Raw genomic sequence first — 19,405 nt, forward strand, 5'->3', positions numbered from 1 at the left:
TCTCCAGGTTTTCGCGGCTGCCGAGGGGCGCTGGGGAGGGGAGGCTAGAGACAGTCAGCGCCTTGTTCCGCGTCCCCTCCCGCAGCCCTCTGCAGCCTCCCGCACTGCAAGATGCTGGCCAATCAGGACCCGGGGGTGGGGCCTCGCCCGTCACGCCCTCCCTCTGGGCTTATTGAGAGTTATATCAAGAAATTCAGTTCAGAGAGAGGAGAGAGAGGAGAGGGAGAAGGAGAGGGGGGCAGAAGAGAAGGGAAAAACGAAGAGTACGCGAGGTAGGAAGGAGAACCTCAGTCTCCGAAGCGCGAAAGAGCTCACGGATTAAGAATTTGCCGGGCAATTGGCACCCCGGGAAAACATCCAGAAAATCACCATCACCCAACTCTGACGTTTCCTACCAGAAGTTAGAGACTTCAGCAGTATTGCCATCGCATGCAAATGGTAGGCTGGATGCTGTGGGCTACACTCCCGAGCTGAAGAAGTGCAATTGGATGTGGTGTGCGTAAAATACCAGAAGAGCCCAGACCCAGTGGGTAAAAAGCGAGGAAATGTGGAGAGAATGACTAACGACAAATCTGTGAATTTGTTCTCGGGAGTTGCTAATTTGCCAGCCCGAAGCCACACATTTTACAAGGAGGAAACGTTCTGCTGCTTCTGAATTCTCCCCAAACTGGTGCTACCAGATGCATGGCTTTCTATGTGTTGGAACAAATCCTTCTTAACTGCAGCCTACCGGGAAAGGGGCAAGGTTGAGGCAACTAACGTAAGTGTAAAGTTTCGCATTGACAATTCGAAATGCCGTCTTTAGTTATGTCCTCGGTGTCGATGAGAAGGTGTTTGTAATTGGGTAGCTGGCTGGGGCAGAGCTCACCTACTGGGCTGTATCTGCAACCCCACCTGCACCACTCAGCTGGAACTAATCGCGGGCATCAGCTACTGTGTAGCCTAATGCAGATAAGATAAGAGCCTGGGAACTGACCAGTCTTACTCTGGTGGGTAACTGCCTGGAGCCTTGCACCCATTTAAACTGCAGTTAGAGGGGCATCTGAGCGGAAGTTCTTTTACGTGTGTTACCGGGTTGCAGTATTTATGTGTAGCAAATGTTACAAATATTATAATGAGTCACCAGATTAAGAAACTGCATTTTTGCTCTTTTATGCTCAGTAGAAAAATATCCTGGTGTTACATAGGAATGTTGGCTGTGTTTCACTTCCATCCCAGCACGCTGGTCCGCCTCCGTGATAAGCAATTGTCTATTAAATACGTTTTTAAAAAGTTTTAATGTGTTTATTTATCTCAACGGGGACAATGTGGAAATATGGAGAAAGGAGAGCAGGCTCTGAGTAAGAAATGTGAAGTCTTGGTTTTGTGCTTTGAGGCAATGAGAATACGTAGTGGCCAGTGACTACTGCTGTTGCTTCTGCTGCAGCAGCATGTCCGGATGCTCATTTCCCAGGAAGGTTGGATTATGAGACAGTTGAAGAACTGGGAGGAAGGAAAAGCAGTCTTTTGAGAGGAGGAGATGACTCAGTGTGGCAGAGAAGAAAACACATCCTATCTAACATGTGACAAAGCAGTTGGCAGCAATCATAGCTAAATACTTGAGGTCTTTCACTTACATCTCAAACAACTAGGGGAGGTGGGCTAGAGACCAGGAAAGGGGGGGGGTAAATCGGGGAGGTATAGCAGAACAAGAATTCATGCTTTGAATTAAACAGTGTTATGGGGGAAAAAAACCAGTGTGGGGGTGGGGGGAATCCAGGTAAAAATAGCTGCTGCTGTCCTTAATTCAAAAGTAGATGAATTTCATTTTCTCTGGGCAAATGCAACAAGCAGGGCTTATTCGGCGATGTGGCCACAGAGTTAACTTGCAAACTGTGGCAGAGCAAACTGCCATGTTTACTAATACGCAGGGAGAGTGTGCTTCGATGTTTTGGTGACTGTGTTTTCATTTACTGAAGAATAATATTGTCTGTACAATTGTGTTGACAGTGGCTGTCTCCACATAAGGGATGAGATGTAGTGCCTCCTCCAGTCCATGCACACTTCCTCTTGCAATTCGTGCATCACTCCTCAGTGGGAACCTTTAAACTCTAAAATCCAGGAAAAGAAAATAAAGACATTATCATGGACCTGAGGGATTTTTACCTGTTGGCTGCTCTCATTGCCTGTTTAAGGCTGGATTCCGCAATAGCTCAAGAACTTATTTACACTATTAGAGAGGAATTGCCTGAAAATGTACCCATAGGAAATATACCAAAGGATCTGAATATTTCTCACATCAACGCTGCCACAGGGACCAGTGCCAGCCTTGTCTACAGACTGGTTTCTAAAGCTGGGGATGCCCCTCTGGTGAAAGTATCCAGTAGCACTGGGGAGATTTTCACCACCTCCAACAGAATAGACAGAGAGAAACTCTGTGCCGGAGCTTCTTACGCTGAGGAGAATGAGTGTTTCTTTGAACTTGAGGTGGTGATCCTCCCCAATGACTTTTTCAGGCTGATCAAAATCAAGATCATTGTCAAGGATACCAATGATAATGCCCCCATGTTTCCATCTCCTGTCATCAATATTTCCATCCCGGAGAACACTTTGATCAACAGCCGCTTTCCGATCCCATCAGCCACAGACCCTGACACAGGCTTCAATGGGGTGCAGCATTATGAATTGCTAAATGGACAGAGTGTTTTTGGACTGGATATCGTGGAAACTCCAGAGGGTGAAAAGTGGCCGCAATTGATCGTTCAGCAGAACTTGGATAGAGAACAAAAAGATACCTATGTGATGAAAATCAAAGTGGAGGATGGGGGCACTCCACAGAAATCCAGCACGGCCATACTGCAGGTCACAGTAAGTGATGTCAATGACAACAGGCCAGTGTTTAAAGAGGGTCAAGTAGAAGTGCATATTCCAGAGAATGCTCCTGTGGGGACCTCTGTAATTCAGCTCCATGCTACTGATGCAGACATAGGCAGTAATGCTGAAATCCGGTACATTTTTGGTGCCCAGGTGGCCCCTGCAACCAAAAGACTCTTTGCTTTAAATAACACAACTGGGCTGATTACAGTTCAGAGGTCCTTAGATAGGGAGGAGACAGCCATTCACAAAGTGACAGTGCTGGCTAGTGATGGCAGCTCCACTCCTGCCAGAGCCACTGTTACCATCAATGTCACAGATGTAAATGATAACCCTCCGAACATAGACCTCAGGTACATTATAAGTCCCATCAATGGTACAGTGTATCTCTCTGAGAAAGATCCAGTCAATACAAAGATTGCCCTAATTACAGTTTCAGATAAGGACACGGATGTGAATGGCAAAGTGATCTGTTTTATTGAAAGAGAGGTCCCATTTCATCTGAAGGCAGTATATGACAACCAGTATCTGCTAGAGACCTCGTCTCTGCTGGACTACGAGGGCACCAAAGAATTCAGCTTTAAAATCGTTGCCTCTGATTCTGGGAAGCCCAGTTTGAATCAGACTGCCCTGGTAAGGGTTAAGCTTGAGGATGAAAATGACAACCCACCAATTTTCAACCAGCCTGTAATTGAGCTGTCAGTTTCTGAAAACAACCGACGTGGGTTATACTTAACAACTATTAGTGCTACAGATGAAGACAGTGGGAAAAATGCAGACATTGTTTATCAGCTTGGACCGAATGCCTCCTTCTTTGATCTGGACAGAAAGACAGGAGTTTTGACAGCCTCCAGAGTCTTTAACAGAGAGGAACAAGAGCGGTTCATTTTTACAGTAACTGCCAGGGACAATGGGACCCCTCCCCTCCAGAGCCAAGCAGCAGTGATAGTGACTGTTCTGGATGAGAATGACAATAGCCCCAAGTTTACTCATAATCATTTTCAGTTTTTTGTGTCTGAGAATCTGCCAAAGTATAGTACTGTGGGGGTGATCACAGTGACAGATGAAGATGCTGGAGAGAATAAAGCTGTGACTCTTTCCATTCTAAATGACAATGAAAATTTTGTGTTGGATCCCTATTCGGGTGTCATAAAGTCCAATGTCTCCTTTGATAGAGAACAGCAGAGTTCCTACACTTTTGATGTCAAAGCTACTGACGGAGGACAGCCACCTCGGTCCTCTACTGCAAAAGTAACTATCAATGTCATGGATGTCAATGACAATAGTCCAGTTGTCATTTCGCCACCATCCAACACCTCCTTTAAGTTGGTGCCCCTCTCAGCCATTCCTGGTTCTGTGGTTGCTGAAGTTTTTGCAGTGGATATTGACACCGGAATGAATGCAGAACTTAAGTATACCATAGTAAGTGGGAACAACAAAGGATTATTTCGGATTGATCCAGTAACGGGCAATATCACCTTAGAAGAGAAGCCAGCACCTACTGATGTGGGCCTGCACCGTCTCGTGGTCAACATAAGTGACCTGGGGTACCCTAAGGCTTTGCACACTCTTGTGCTGGTATTTCTTTACGTGAACGACACTGCTGGAAACACCTCGTATATATATGACTTGATCCGTAGGACTATGGAGACCCCACTGGACAGGAACATAGGAGATAGTGGTCAACCTTATCAAAATGAGGACTATCTCACAATCATGATTGCCATCGTTGCTGGGGCCATGGTGGTCATTGTTGTGATCTTTGTCACGGTGCTGGTGCGCTGTCGCCATGCCTCGAGATTCAAGGCCGCTCAGAGGAGCAAACAAGGTGCTGAATGGATGTCTCCAAACCAGGAGAATAAACAAAACAAGAAAAAGAAACGGAAGAAAAGAAAGTCGCCCAAGAGTTCTCTTTTGAACTTTGTTACTATCGAAGAGTCCAAACCCGATGATGCAGTTCATGAACCTATCAATGGGACCATAAGCCTGCCTGCTGAGCTGGAAGAACAGAGTATAGGAAGATTTGACTGGGGCCCAGCCCCTCCAACAACCTTCAAGCCTAACAGCCCTGACCTGGCCAAGCACTACAAATCTGCCTCTCCACAGCCTGCTTTTCATCTCAAACCAGACACTCCAGTTTCCGTGAAAAAGCACCACGTCATTCAAGAGCTCCCTTTGGACAACACCTTTGTTGGGGGCTGTGACACCCTTTCCAAACGCTCCTCCACTAGTTCAGATCACTTCAGTGCCTCAGAGTGCAGCTCCCAAGGAGGCTTCAAGACAAAGGGCCCCTTACACACCAGACAGGTAAACGAGCACTTTTACTGGTCTATAAGTACTGCATACAAGTGCCCAGTCAACCAGTATTAATGTGCCAGTGTGTGTATTGTTTTGGTCTAACTTTAGCTTAGTTATAAGGAGGGGAAAAAAACTTGACCCCTTTTATATATTCCTCTGGGGCTCAGTCAAGAATTTTTAGAACAGCTTTGAAATTTCTGAGTTCTGAGAATTATTTAACCTCCCAGTTTCCTTCAAATGGCAAAAGATGAAAAGAGGAAATTATTCCAAAATGTCCCGAGATAATGTTTGCTCAAGAAGAAAACCCATCCTGATTTGCCCAATTCTGCTCCTGGGGCTTCCAAATTACCTACTTCAAGATTTCCACATTACCTTTTGATCTAAAAAGTCACCTTCAAGTATCAAGTTTAAATGACATTTGAAGGTCTGACACTACAAATACTGGAACTGGAACTGTGGTTGCTAAAGGGGTTAAGGTTTTTTTTTTCTTGTTGTTGTTGTTACACACTGAAAAAAAGAGTAGGATATAAAATGTACATCAGCTGTGAAGCACATGTTTATTGATTGATTGCATCTAAGCCATATAGAAAGTCTACTCCTTGATTTCAAAGTTATTTTATTGTAATATAGTAAGCTGGATCTTTCTTAGAACGATTTTCAGTGTCCATAATGGTCATATATGAAAAGAAAAGAAAAAAGGGAATGATTTATCTCTAATATTACTAATTTATAAAGAAAAGGATTCCATTGTAAATACTTTCTCATCTTAGTAATGCATAAGTGATCTGTCATAACTCATTTTAAACTGTGAAAGACGCCATATGAAGAGGGATTAAGAGGCTGAGAAACTCATATTTCAACCAAATCCAGAATTAGTTTTTCTTAGGTCTAATAATTCCTTGTTAATAAAGATTTAAATGCAGCCCTGTCTAATTTATTTCTTTGGTGCTTGTCTGTTGCCACAAAATTTGAATGTCAATAATAGCCTGTAGATGGCGCTAGGGTATCATGTCCCCTGTGCTGGCCAGGTGCCAATCCTGCAGTAGCTAGGAGGAGGGGGGTAGGGAAGGATCAAGCTGGTAGTATAGCCAAAGATACCTTTTATTTAATGATAGTTCCTTTGGAGCAACTAGCATTTAAGTTCATTTGTTTGCTCTTTAGTGAGTTGCTCTCAGCACATCAAGTTTCTAGGATTTTGGAAGCCATGCTCTCTGACTAGGAGTCCATCTCTGCTGGTGGCCCAACTACCACCTTGGTAAACAGTTAAAAACATGAATCTCAGAAAAAAAAAAAAAACAGGAAAGCAAAAGTCACAGAATTGTATTGGTGAGTCTTTGAGAAATCAAATAGTTTTCTTTTCTATTGTTTTGTTTTCTGAAGTTGTGATAGAGCAGTGTTTCTTATGGAAACTGTTTCCCCTTTTACATTCAGTAGCTGCTCTGTAACAACTTTGAGGCTTCATGACAATAAGGTATAAACATGATTTGATCAGTCAATCACACAGGTACTCTAAGAATATTAAGTATAATTCTTATTATGAATGTAAGCTCTCCCTCCATCTGAACTCTTAAATACATCCAGCATTGTTGAAGAAAGCTGAGATATTTGAATAAAGCTGAGATACTCAAGATGAAAGAACATAAAGGAACAAAATAGTTTTGAAGTCCTAGAGGAGTCTGGTTAGTTGGAAATAGAAGGACAGCTCAGTTTCAGGCTAAACTTATCAGAGTTTGAGAAGAGAGTGGTGTTAAAGATTTGGAAATTGTCCAAACATAAACAAGATTTTTAAAAGTAGTTTAATTGTTTATTATGGCAAGAAAACTAACTGATGAAACTAAATGGACTTAATTAGGAAGTTTCTGTCTCAATGAAAAATGTTGTGGCATGCTTTATATCATTCCTTGAATAGAGCTAGTGTAAATGGAGTGTTTTCTATGAGATCTGAAACCGGTTTTTCAAGGAGAGTTACCTGTCTACCTTCCCATATGATCAATTCTTTCACCTCTGTGTATGGGAATTGTCAGCCAGGTACAGGCCAAATTCTTCTGATTTTTCCCCCATAGTTTTTAAACTTAAATATGAAACAAGGAAACAAATGATAGTCAGATGTGCTTCAGCAGAGTTTTTGAAAAGTTCTTCTGACGAAGCTTGGTTTGTCATAAAGACAATTTGTTTTTATATGACATAATCTTGCTGACAGAATGCTGAGTAACTCACAAACTGAAACTCTAGTATGTTTCAGACACACTTTTGGATCATGAGGCATTTTAGTAGCTTTCTTGTAGACATTCTGAAGTTTAAAGGTAGCTGTAACTCATTCTCATGATAAAGATCTATTGAAACGGTAATGTTTATATCTTTTAGAAGTGTTCATAATTAAAAAACTGAAAATGTAGTTGCCACTCATGAGGACATAAATCTTGGAAATCAGTAGAGAGGTGATGACAGTGGACAGAGGCATAGAGACAATGTTGGGGGAAAGGCTGTTTTCTATAAATGAAAGAGAAATTTATATATAGCTTCTTAAAATTGTGTTCACTGAACTCTATGATAACTCTCTAAGGTGCTTTTGTTAAACAAGAACAAATAGGTGGGTAGTTTTTCTTGTTTAACTCTTCTGTTTCAACCAGTAGCCCTTATACAAACTCGACTCCTGTAGTATACAACACTGAAAATGTAAATTTTATTACTACAAATTTTATCACACAAATGTATAGACTCCTAATACCTAATATGTGAAGATTTTTTAGTAAAGTGGGCACAACTGTGTTAAATGGACTCCTTTAGATGATATGGTGCCTGTTGAAGTGTAGAAAGTGGAAGAATCTTGAATAAAGGGTCACCAGATTTAAGTACCTCTACTTTGTCAGTCCAGCCTTTAACATGACTCCTTTCAACTCCATGCTGCTGGTTGAAATGTGGAAAATGCAAGAACTTTTGAGTAAAAGGTTACCAAATTTAAGTACCGTACATTCTACTGTCTTCATGAAAATGCACCACCTTGTTTCTATATCCTGAGCTGGTCAGTGGGGCAGTGACTCCTAGCTTGTCTGATACTTTCTCTTTTCCTATGTGTTTGCAAGTAATGCATGAGATAACTATAAATTAGATCCCTGTATTGACTCTATCTTTCTAAGCTGTTTTAAATTTCAGTATAACAATTCTATCCTTTATTCTGCCAACCATTTTTTAAAAAAGAACTTTAATAGTGTCCTCTATATAGCTTTAAGCAAAGGATCATGTAAGGATCAAAGCAAACTCACTGCTGTAGATTGAAATTATGTCAACACTCGAAATTCCAGCTGACTGCTTCACAATCAAGTTGCTTCTGTTTTTGCCTGAAAGAAGAGAGAAAGCTATCCTGGATATAATAGGGTTTAAAAATATAAATTTTCAAATGCAGTATGTCTGAAAAATCAATAAGTCTCTCTTAAAACAGAGTTTGGTATTTATCTAGACTAGTTCTGGTGCACCGCTACTGGGTCAGACCTGGAAAAGTACTTAGCTAAGAATTTCTATATGAGGATGCATTCTGCTCATCTAAAGACCATTCTTTGAGATTCAGCATTAGTGAATTAGAACAAGACATGCTCTCCGTTGCTCTTCATAGTATCATATCCAACAGACCTGTTTTTGCACATCTCCACTTTGCCCACTTATTGACAGCTGTTTTATTGTAGCTGGAGGCTTTACAGTAAGCTGTTTATTGCTGTTTCCCAACTTAGTTGACAGCATTTGGGGAATTAATTTTCTTGATCCCATGTGGTTTGTATTCTCCAGCGGGAGGGTGGGGCATAAATGAAAATGTTAACATAAAGAACAGTGATCTATTTACATTTGACAAGTTCTTTAAGTAATCAAACAATCTATAAAGACTCCACCAGAGTTTGGTTCTGAGTAAACAGCCATATTTAATTTTCTAAATGAAATGCTCATTTCGGAGCTTAAACATCCTGACATTAGCGTTTTATGCTTTAAAGTATTTGCTCAGATACACATTTATGTATAGATTGAAGAATTTATACATTGGAAATGTGTAGACAAGCTGTATTTATGAGGATGTGTGTGCTTTCACAGTCGCAAAGGGAATTGCTTCAGTTCCTGATCATTTAGAGATACTATATTACATTTGTGATTACTTTTCATTTTCGAGTAATCTACCACAATCGGTACTGGAATGTTATTATGACATGTGGAACACAGAAGGCAGTCACAGAGCTGATATTTAGAACTGTCAGAAAGACAAAACTGCCACTGAGAGTGAAGAGGGGGAAAAGCAATCACAAGTATGGCCTGCAAAACCTTAGGCATGTTTTCATCTACTGAATTTTAGATGTACAGGCAGGCATGACTGTGCATGATACATCATGGAAAATTTGCCCCTACCTCAAAAATTAAGCAGTTTTGAAAACTGTGAATTTTACTGCTTCACCTCTCTCTTGATAGCGTCTGTTGATGTAACAGGATGCAATCCATATTTAGGAAGTAAAAGAATCACCCCTTGGAGATTGATTTAGAATTTATAGGTAAGGATGAGTTGGTCGTTCATCTTGACAACTTCATCTCTTGAATTTTTAACTGGGACATTTGATGTTTTGTATTTTCTTTCCTCTTGACAGTTCTTTGAGATTCATTATACATTGTATCATTAATTCCTAATAATATTAAGGGAAATACATTTAAAAAACTTTGCTACTATACTAAACAGCCTTTTTAGGGTGTGATTATATACATAATATTTATAAACATGTAGGAAATTTCTATAGTTAAAATATTCTTATAACTACCTGAACTGCACTTTCTCGTCTTTCATGCATGCCCACATTGGGAAAGAACAGGTGTTGGCTCATTAAAATTACCTTGCAAGTATGTATGTATAATGCAGGGGGATATCACTGACCTAAAGTGCACAATGCTCATATACTGGCATTGGAAAAAAAAAAGCTTTTTGGAAATGTTGTAGTTACAAGAAAATTCTGTTTTATTTTTATATATGAATACCTTCATTATTTAATTGCAGGCTATAATTTTCTTGTGAGTGTAGCATAAATTAAAAGTTGTAAAATAGAAAACTGAGTTCGAATGAAAGAACTCAAACTTACAATGAGATTTCTTTATAATCCATTGTAATTTACATCAAATCTGTGAACCACAACCCAAATATTGCAACAGGCAACTTAATGTCTTATTTTTTTCAGGAACATTATTTTATAGGGTAAGGTATGAGAATGGGTTCTTAAGATCATATTTCCATATAAGTTCAGTTTCCACAATTACTTTTATTCCTTGCTTTATTTATTTTCTAAGTTCTTTGGTTTGAGGATTCTGGATTTCTACCAAGTGTCAAGAGCTTAATCTTGTGTTGTTCCATCTGTCCAAGGCTGTGTTTGTACAGCACTGGTCTGCATATCCTGGTTTGATTTTTCTGGTTTGGCTCTGTTAGAGGTAAAGTCTTAGTGTTTGTGTATTTAAGAACAAAACAAAGAAAACACTTTTATTCTGGATGGTTTAATGCTTGTACTTAAAATTCTTGAGGCATAAGCCTTTCTGCTTGTAGTCTTATATTTTCCATGAGGTAGAATAAAATTATAAGCTGACATCTTAATGATATTAGTCTTTTCAGGTAGCATCTTACATGGTAGCTTATTTGGTAACTAAGAATTACAGATGTCTTAATATTCATTTTCAAATAATACTCTTTCTTAATTCCTATATATTATAGCCCTTTAATTAATCTCAGGTTTGTTAGTGAAAAATTGGGACTGCGAATCAGGAAAGAAAAACTACTATATAGGTTCATGGACTCATAAAAGTCAGAGTACTTAAGTTGTAAAGCTAATAACTTGAAGACTTTTAAGAAATATAAAACACTATAGAAGTAAATTATAGATATAATATAGAAATATGACCCTCTCATGTATATGAGGAGATACATACACTCTAGTGTTTAAAATTTATATCAGTTGTTAGTTCAGATAACTTGTCAAACATTTCATGTCAAAAGGAATACATGCCTTTTTGCCTTTGTTTGATACAATCCTATTGGGCTGTCAGTCTTCAGAAACATAGAACTTGAAAGATATATTACTATGATTGACATTTTACTTTACATTTATATTCCTTTTTTCCATAAGCCAAGATTCATTAAAATTCAAACTGATTTTTATATTTTAAGTTTTCACACTTAGATTTTTCCTGTAATCAGTGTGTCTCCTATAGATAAGAGTAGGGTCAGAATTAGTAGAGTTTTCAAGGTTATGATATACAATTCAAAAGAAGCCAGAATCCTGGGCCATGCATTACAGATCTAATTTTATATCCAGTAAGACTTGTGAAAAGATTTTCTGATCATCTTTACCGGTAGTTATACAAGAATGTGTTGCTTTGTAAATGATGGACATGGTACAAGCTAATCAGGTAGTGATGGTGTAAACTAGTCAGGACCGTAAAGCATATCTGACTGTTTCTTCTTATTCATTCTATATAAATTATTCAAGCATATGTGAGGAAAGAGGTGTGATACCTGTTGTTGACTAGACATCATTACATAGAATTTCACCAGGTATACTAACGTGCACAGGGTTTTAATTATATTGGCTATAGGAAAGAATGGTAATTTTGTCAATTTTTCTTGCTTGTATAATACCTTCAATTTAATATCCTTCCATAGTTTTTGCTATCAAACCATCTTTGTGTTTTAGTAATATGCAGCTTTGCTACTATCCAGTTCCAAGCCTTTTCCAATCTCAGCAGTTGATTAAGAAACTCTCTAATCCTATTTAGAATAAGGAGGAAGTAAAGATGGCAGGGGCTTTGGCTCTTTAAACTTCCACTGCAATGGTATGAAGAGTTGTTACTGAGCTGCAGTTTGCCCATGTCTCCCTGCTTGCTACTTACTTGGCCTCATTTTTTTTTCTTCCTAATCTTCAGCATTCATCCTGAGAATATTTATCTTAGTCGGAAATAAGCATGCCAGTGATAGAAGTTTGGGATTCACCTCCAGGTGAATGCCATCACAGACCAGGAAACCCCACCACATTTTGCATAGATCTGTATGAACACAGTGAACCCTTCTTAAGCTCTTAGATTGCAGGAAATCAGTGTTGAAAATTAAGTGGGGTTTTAAAGATTTGCGAAGTAGAGAGCTTTGTATAATGCTGGAATTGCAGGTTCCTATTAAATATAAAGTAAAAGCTTTGTAATACAACCAGCTAACACGTCTCCCTCCACATTAGAGTGATTTATAGCCTAGGGAATTAGGTTTGCCTATTATTTTTTCAAATGCAGACACATTGGATATATTCAAAAGAATGAAAATCTCAGACATGCCTTAGAATGGACAGGTTTCCTCTTTGATGTTTCCGATTCTGAAGAACAGATGATCCAGGAGTGCTGGTAGTTGTTTGGAGATATCTCTGATAACCCTGATTTGGGCCTTCACCTCTCCTACAAAGCACTCTCAAATTTGCGAATAGAATCTGCTCTGGCTGAATTAAAAATGAAAGCCCTAAATATCTCTAGTCATTTGTCAAGCAATTTGTAGAATTCATTTCTGCCTCATTTTCAAATATTATATATTTATCCCATGGCTTTTTAATCCAGGCATGTATAGATTATATTATTCTTACCTCCATGAGAGTGTTGAGCAAATGTGTGGCAAATCTCTAACACTTGATATTGCAGATTAGCTTGCTTACATTCAAATCGGCAGAGATGACCATACATACTTCAAAATGGTTTCAAATATGCTTTTAATTTTTTTAAAAAAAATTTTTTTGCTTCCATGTGAAACAGTTAATCATGTGTGCCTCACAATTCGAACATAGCAAAGAGGCCAGTTCTTCTCATCATAGATGATTAGTTTGGGAAACAAAAGGCTAGCAATAACAATTCAGAGAGTGACATTTTTACTTCTTCCCCCCATTTCCTCATCAAACATACATCAATAAGGAGGAAATAGAAGCAGGAGACGTTATGAGATGAAGCTGTATCTTTCCAAGAAAGAAAATGTCTTCTGCTGACAGTAGTTTTGTAGTAGATCTTCTCTGAGAAAAAGGATACTGGTGCTTTTTTGGATTCCGAGGATACAACCAATCTGGGCCTCTGTGTGATAACAGCTGCATGCTGAGGACTTTCAAACACTCAGCTACACAGGATTCTGCAGGAGACTGTGTAGATGGTGCATGTGACAAATGGAGACAAAATGGAGTGAGCTCTGAGATGTGAGTTGATGCCCTCCTGGGTCATATATTCATGTCATTGAACCGATTTTCACATTGAAGTTCCTGAGTCACAGTGGCCTTTCCTCTGTATTATCTGAGAATGAACCTGTGCCAGCTACTTTGCTTTGTGTCTTATTAGTCACCAGATAGAAGACATTCGTTTGTGTTATTTAGTGTACTTCCAGACTCTCAGTGTCACGGTTGATTTTAAATGGTATATATATTGTTTCTATAGATTGCTTTATCATAAATATGATCAGTATGCATACATACATACATACATACATACATACATACATACACAAGAGGGCAGGGAGAGAGAGGTAAATATCTTGACAGTATCCACGAAGTATCTAATAAACTTTATAACATTCTCTTCCTTTTTCGGAATAGCAGACAAACCCTCTATTTTGAGTTAAATTTTCATTCATCACTGTTAAAATTTCGCTTTCCTCCTTCATGTCTTTCCTAATGATGAGGAATAATATTTTGTTTTGTTGTACCTAGGTTAAGAATGTTTTGTCTCAGCATACTTAAATTTCCTGAATAAAAGTTGATAGAGTTTATGATAAACTTGCCTATACTTTTGCTGCAAAATTAAAATAAGTATAACAATTATACTGCAGTGCTATAAAATCAGTGACAATCCCTATGGTGTTTTAGCAAGATTTGAAGGCCCTCATTTCATTCAGTCTTGGCAGTAAGATCTTTTGCAAATGCAGTGACAGCAAAATATGTCAATTTCACTGACGGTTTTTAAATATGGTAATAATTGACAAAAGCAGTTCAATCACTGAAATCTCTATTTTAGACAATTAAATTTTGCTTGGGGTAAGGGCTGTTGACTTCTGGATAGTACTAGGAGCAATGATCCTCAGGGTTTGAAATTTTCCTGCAGGGCCATCTGTTACTGGCCGGACTGTGCATCCCCTCCAACTGATAAAGGCCCACCCCGGGTAAATAGCCAGTATGGTACAAAGCGAAGACCTGGTTTTAGTGTCAAATGTCAATGCAGGCATACCACATACTGCAGCATTACTGTTTGCAGTAGAGTAGTTAGGGAGAACTGTGGTGACTTCCTCAGAGTGTCAAGATGACTCACATTTCTTTATCCCTACATGAACTTTCAGCAGTGATAACAGAAGTGAATTGAGTAGAAGAGGATCTGAGAGATATTCTGAGAGGGTTTTTAATTACACTTAATACTTATACTATACTTTTCATTTATATATTTTGTCTACAAAAATTGTGTAAGAAAACACAGACATTCTTATGCACTGATTACATGTTTCCTACCATCTAACCATATTTGACTTGCCCAACTTGGTTCCTTTATGTTTTCCTTATGGACCACTAGGTGAGTCCCTTACATTATATACCAAGGCTCTCATTCAAGATGGGAAGGGTGAAAAACATAAATCAGGATGAGGAATTCTCTCTTTGGGTCTCCACATTGGCAGTAGTTTCATTTTTCTCCTCTTCTCATTGATGTGACAAAATATTAAAAAGATCAAACTAAGGCAGAAGGCAAAAGTTTATATTGGTTCATAGTCTGAGGGCAGTGTTCATCATGATAGGAAAGACATGGCAGCAGGAACATGGTGCAGCTGGTCAGGTGACATCTGCAGGTAGGAGGCAGAAATAAATGAATGCTTGTATCCAGCATGCCATCCAAACTTTGGGATTTCTTTAATTTAAAAACACACTCAAAGGTCTTTCTCCATGGCGAATCTAGATTCTAACAGGTTGGAAGTCAGTATTAACCATATCAGTATTTAAACTGAATACTTACTGAGTGATTTCCTCAAAATATAATGCCCCATTGCATTTGTGCTGTGCCATGGTTGAGAAAGATAGGAAAACATACAGGCAAAGGTGCCATTCAAGTATTCTTAACGCACCCATGGCTAACGTAGAATAATTGCTAAATGCGCTAGAATCTAACAAGTGCTCTATAAAAGGAAGCAAAATAATAATTGAATAGTGATTAATGCAGTGTCTGGTTACTATATTAATTTTAGAAAGATAAATTTAGTGTCTAATAGAGCTCAGAGGATTCTTACATGCTGAAGCTTCAAATGTGTCTTTGTGATGACTTGACCTATTTAATTCACTCTCCAGCTAAGAAATTGGAGACCATAAAAATAATTTGATATTTGTCATAGCAGAAGTGACTGGATGATTTACTCTATGGAAATGTTGTGGTTATGAATACAGCATTGCATCACCTAGACAATAGAAATAAGATCTTGGTGTTTTTGTGCCATGGATATACACATATTTTTTTTAATATTTTTTGCAAAGTTAAGTATACAAGTGTCAACCAGCTATGGAGTATATTCTTTAAACATTCCAGGACTTTCTTCCATCTCTTTGTCTAAGCATATCAGCTCTGCACTGACAGAGGTGCCCAATTCATTTAATAGATGAATGTTCTCTTAATTTTGCTTATAATTGTTTTGTTTTACAGTAATTTTTAAATTTTTTCTGTAGGTATAACTTTGCATTCACCTAATTTTCCTTTAACATCATTTTCATTATTAAAAGTTATAAGAAGTTGATCTGTAACAGCATGGAGTACAATACATAAAATGCTTTGCTTTGATTTTAGTTCTCATTATTTTGTCTGTGAAATTACTTCCTTTTTTAGTGTTTTGCCTGTACCTGATTCACTTGTCTGCCACGTTTAAAATCATTCTGTTCCTCTTAGCACTTGTTATTAATGTAGTTCTTTGTCTATTACCCATAGGAGCAGCCCCCACCTGGGGATTTTCACCTCTCACATCACTCCTATTACAAAACAACATATAAAACCAAATCTGTTGCACAGTCAGTACTTAACGCAGCTGGAATCATTTGAAACCTGCTGGTTCTTGCTTCCAATTATTCCATAGACTAGAAAGCATCTCTGTTGAACAGCATCCACCGTGTAAGCAAACTAGTTGAAATGCCTGAGAATATATGGATCATGTTTCTAGAGTTTGCCAAATTGATGATAGAAGTCCTATACCTAACAGTTTTTTCCTACTTTATTTTATTTTTAAAATAATATATTTTGACCTACGAGTATATTTTATCCATGCCTGAGTATTCAAATTTGCAGTCTGTGAGTGTGTGGATGACATGAATATTAATTAAAACAGAATGTAAAGATATAGCACAATAGGATTTTACCTAAAGATACCATTTCTTAGTTACTTGGGTAAAATTATTTCTTTCTTCTTAATTAGCTAAAAACTAATTCAAGATTAAATTGAAATTTGTGATTTAAAATTGAAGCAAAGTACAGTGAAATTTGTTACTAATTAGTTTTATTAACCATATAGGAAATTACTATAGCCAAATTTCAATTAATTCTTTGTGACTTTGATTATAAAAATTAAAATTTTGTTTTCTTACTGGCTTTCACCACACATATGTTAAATTTTGGATTGGCATTTGGTTCGATTCGAATCTCATGTAAGCCCATATCTCCAAAGTGACTTTAAAACAAAACATGAAAGTAATTATTAACCATTATTATTTGTGTACAATGAAACCAATAGCTCGTGGGAAAATAGTAAAACTTCATTTAGACTTTATATTTCACACTGACGTGAGTGTCTACAGACATTATTTCAGGCCCCACACCTGATGGGTTGTTCAATTCTACAGAATTTGATCTTTTAGTTATCCAATAAAGTCTTTTCAATCCTGCTACATAAAGAACACAGAAACAGTCAAAAGGACAATCAATCAGGCATACTTGAAATGGTAAAATGTACTTTAATGTTTTAGAGTCATTGTTTTATTTGAAATATATAACATTTTCATGGCATCTCTTAATATAGCTATATGAAATATTTGTCTATCATATATATATATATATATATATATATATATGTATATATGGCTTTATTTGTATGTCTGTGCATTATTTGTATGTCTATACATAGCTAAATGACAATTAAGTCAGTCCAACTCAAGGTGTCCATGTTAGTAATACCTACTCTTCATTCATTAGGGAAGTTCCAGCAATTCTGCTTAAATTTCATTCCACATGATGATCACAAATATAGCCTAGGAACAGGCTCACTTGGCTTCTCAGAAAATAATATGACATTTTTTGTTTCCTAACACTTACTGGATGTCAATCTAACACTATTGAGCCTTTCTCTGTAGATTGGTGAATTGCATCATGTTTTCATTCATGTATATCAAAACTTATTTCAGAGTAGTGTATCCTAGTACTTTAGACTCTTTGAAATAGTTTGATAGAGGAACTATGAAAATTGGCGATATGATCCGATGATACACATACACACACACACATATACACATTCACATATACACACACATTCACACACATACACACATATACACATATGCACATACCGACACATATATACACACACATAAACACACATATACATGCATGCACACACATACATACACACATGCAAATACACACATACATACACACACAAACAAACCCACATACACACACATTCTTTATGGTTTTGATTTGTTCTATAATTTTATATATAAGTTGTAAGTCTCAACTGTGTTTTACAAATGGTGTTAGACAATAAGACTTTTTTAACTCATGGCATTGGTTTTGCTTAAAGTATTTCAGTGGATTTAATCACAAAATTTCCTTATGTAAAAATGAGTATTCTCTCAGTTTTAAATGGTGTCGTTTTTCTAAAATATACTTTCAACGTCTCCCGTTTTTTTATAAAAACTGCTCTAGGAGATCTGATCTTTCATGGAGACAATAAAAATCTAAGATATATTACTCTAATTATAGGAATACAAACTTTAAATTTATTCTGTACTTAATTTAGAAAGAAATGGACTCCTTTGTCCATAAAGCCCACATTCCTTCTACAGGCCAAGATGTTCATGAAATATAGTAGCAAGTAAGACCTCAGATTTTTAACTGTATAGGATTACCCCATTTACTTTGTTACCAGTTACATGAATTCCATTATATACACTGGAAATGTTGAGTAGTGACCCAAGTCAAATTAGAAAATGGTCCTAAAAAAAATGAAGTTTCACATTTTAGCAGTATCTTTGCAGGGATTATTTTAAGTGACAGCATTCTATAGAAGAAGACTCAGCCTTCTTTGCTCAAAGAACATACATTTAACAAAGACATGCAATATAGACATCAAACTCTGGCTGGTATATATGTTTGGTCTAATTGGCTTTTTCCGCCAGATGGTTGTCATTTGGGCAAGTCCATTTTCTTATGAATATTTATTGCAATATTTCAGGGAATCCATGCAATACCATAAATGTCAAAACGAAGGGGACCTTCATTATATATGTTTTATTGTAATGTTGAAAACATTCATACCCTGAAATTTTGTTTTTCTGTCATCACAGAAGGAAGTGTCACAATTGGGTTTTACATTTAGGCAAGGCAGGGCGTTATTTTTAACTCATTCATTTCTAAGACACTAACTTACATAAGGATGCATGTGCTTATGTAAGCAAGCCTTTCCACATTTATAGCATCATTCGAGTGAATATCTTTGCTTTATGAAAAAGAAAAACTACAGGTCCCCACCTGTGCATTCTTGTGCAAATGTATTTGAAAAAAACAAAAACCTTTACTGCCAGAAAACATTCTATTTTAATTGCAATTAGACTTCTCTGATAACCACCAAGCTGGTGTCTAACTCTAAAAGGATCTTTCCAACTGTTCTGTGGCTGCTTAGGCAACTATCACCAAGTAATTACTATAATTAAATGAACTACAAAATTGAAACCTGTTAAAATATTCAGAGCTCAGGAATAAAATGTAAAACATACTTGTTAATTAAATACATTAATTGAAATATAAATAAGATTTTTTGGAATCATAAATGAATTAGTATGAGCAGTTATATAAAAATTTGTACTTCACTTTTTATTAATATGAAAATATTGACAGTTTGGTAAACTAATTTAGAACCAATGAACAGGATAGGGTGAATTTAATCAGGTGGTACATCTAAACAGAGGTTGGCGTGCAAACCATATGTGTGTCCCTCTCTGTTATA

At 37.4% G+C, this 19,405-nt stretch overlaps 1 protein-coding gene across 5 annotated transcripts in view; it reads left to right on the top strand.

Annotated features, from left to right (window-relative positions):
- Positions 1-200: 200 nt before the first annotated feature.
- Pcdh9 (protocadherin 9) overlaps positions 201-19,405 on the top strand; it is an 843,321-nt gene continuing 824,116 nt past the window's right edge. For 3 of the 5 annotated variants that reach the window (XM_028756547.1, XM_028756548.1, XM_028756550.1), the window contains exons 1-2: positions 211-760; positions 1,990-5,160. In XM_028756547.1, coding sequence (XP_028612380.1) covers positions 2,125-5,160 — 3,036 coding nt within the window. In that variant the 5' untranslated portion in view covers positions 211-760; positions 1,990-2,124. Of the gene's footprint in view, positions 761-1,989; positions 5,161-19,405 lie in introns of all 5 variants that reach the window. The other 2 variants (XM_028756549.1, XM_028756551.1) reach the window with 2 other exon arrangements.

This window comes from Grammomys surdaster, unplaced genomic scaffold, assembly GCF_004785775.1.
Source record: "Grammomys surdaster isolate TR1022 unplaced genomic scaffold, NIH_TR_1.0 126124, whole genome shotgun sequence".
NCBI lineage: Eukaryota > Metazoa > Chordata > Mammalia > Rodentia > Muridae > Grammomys > Grammomys surdaster.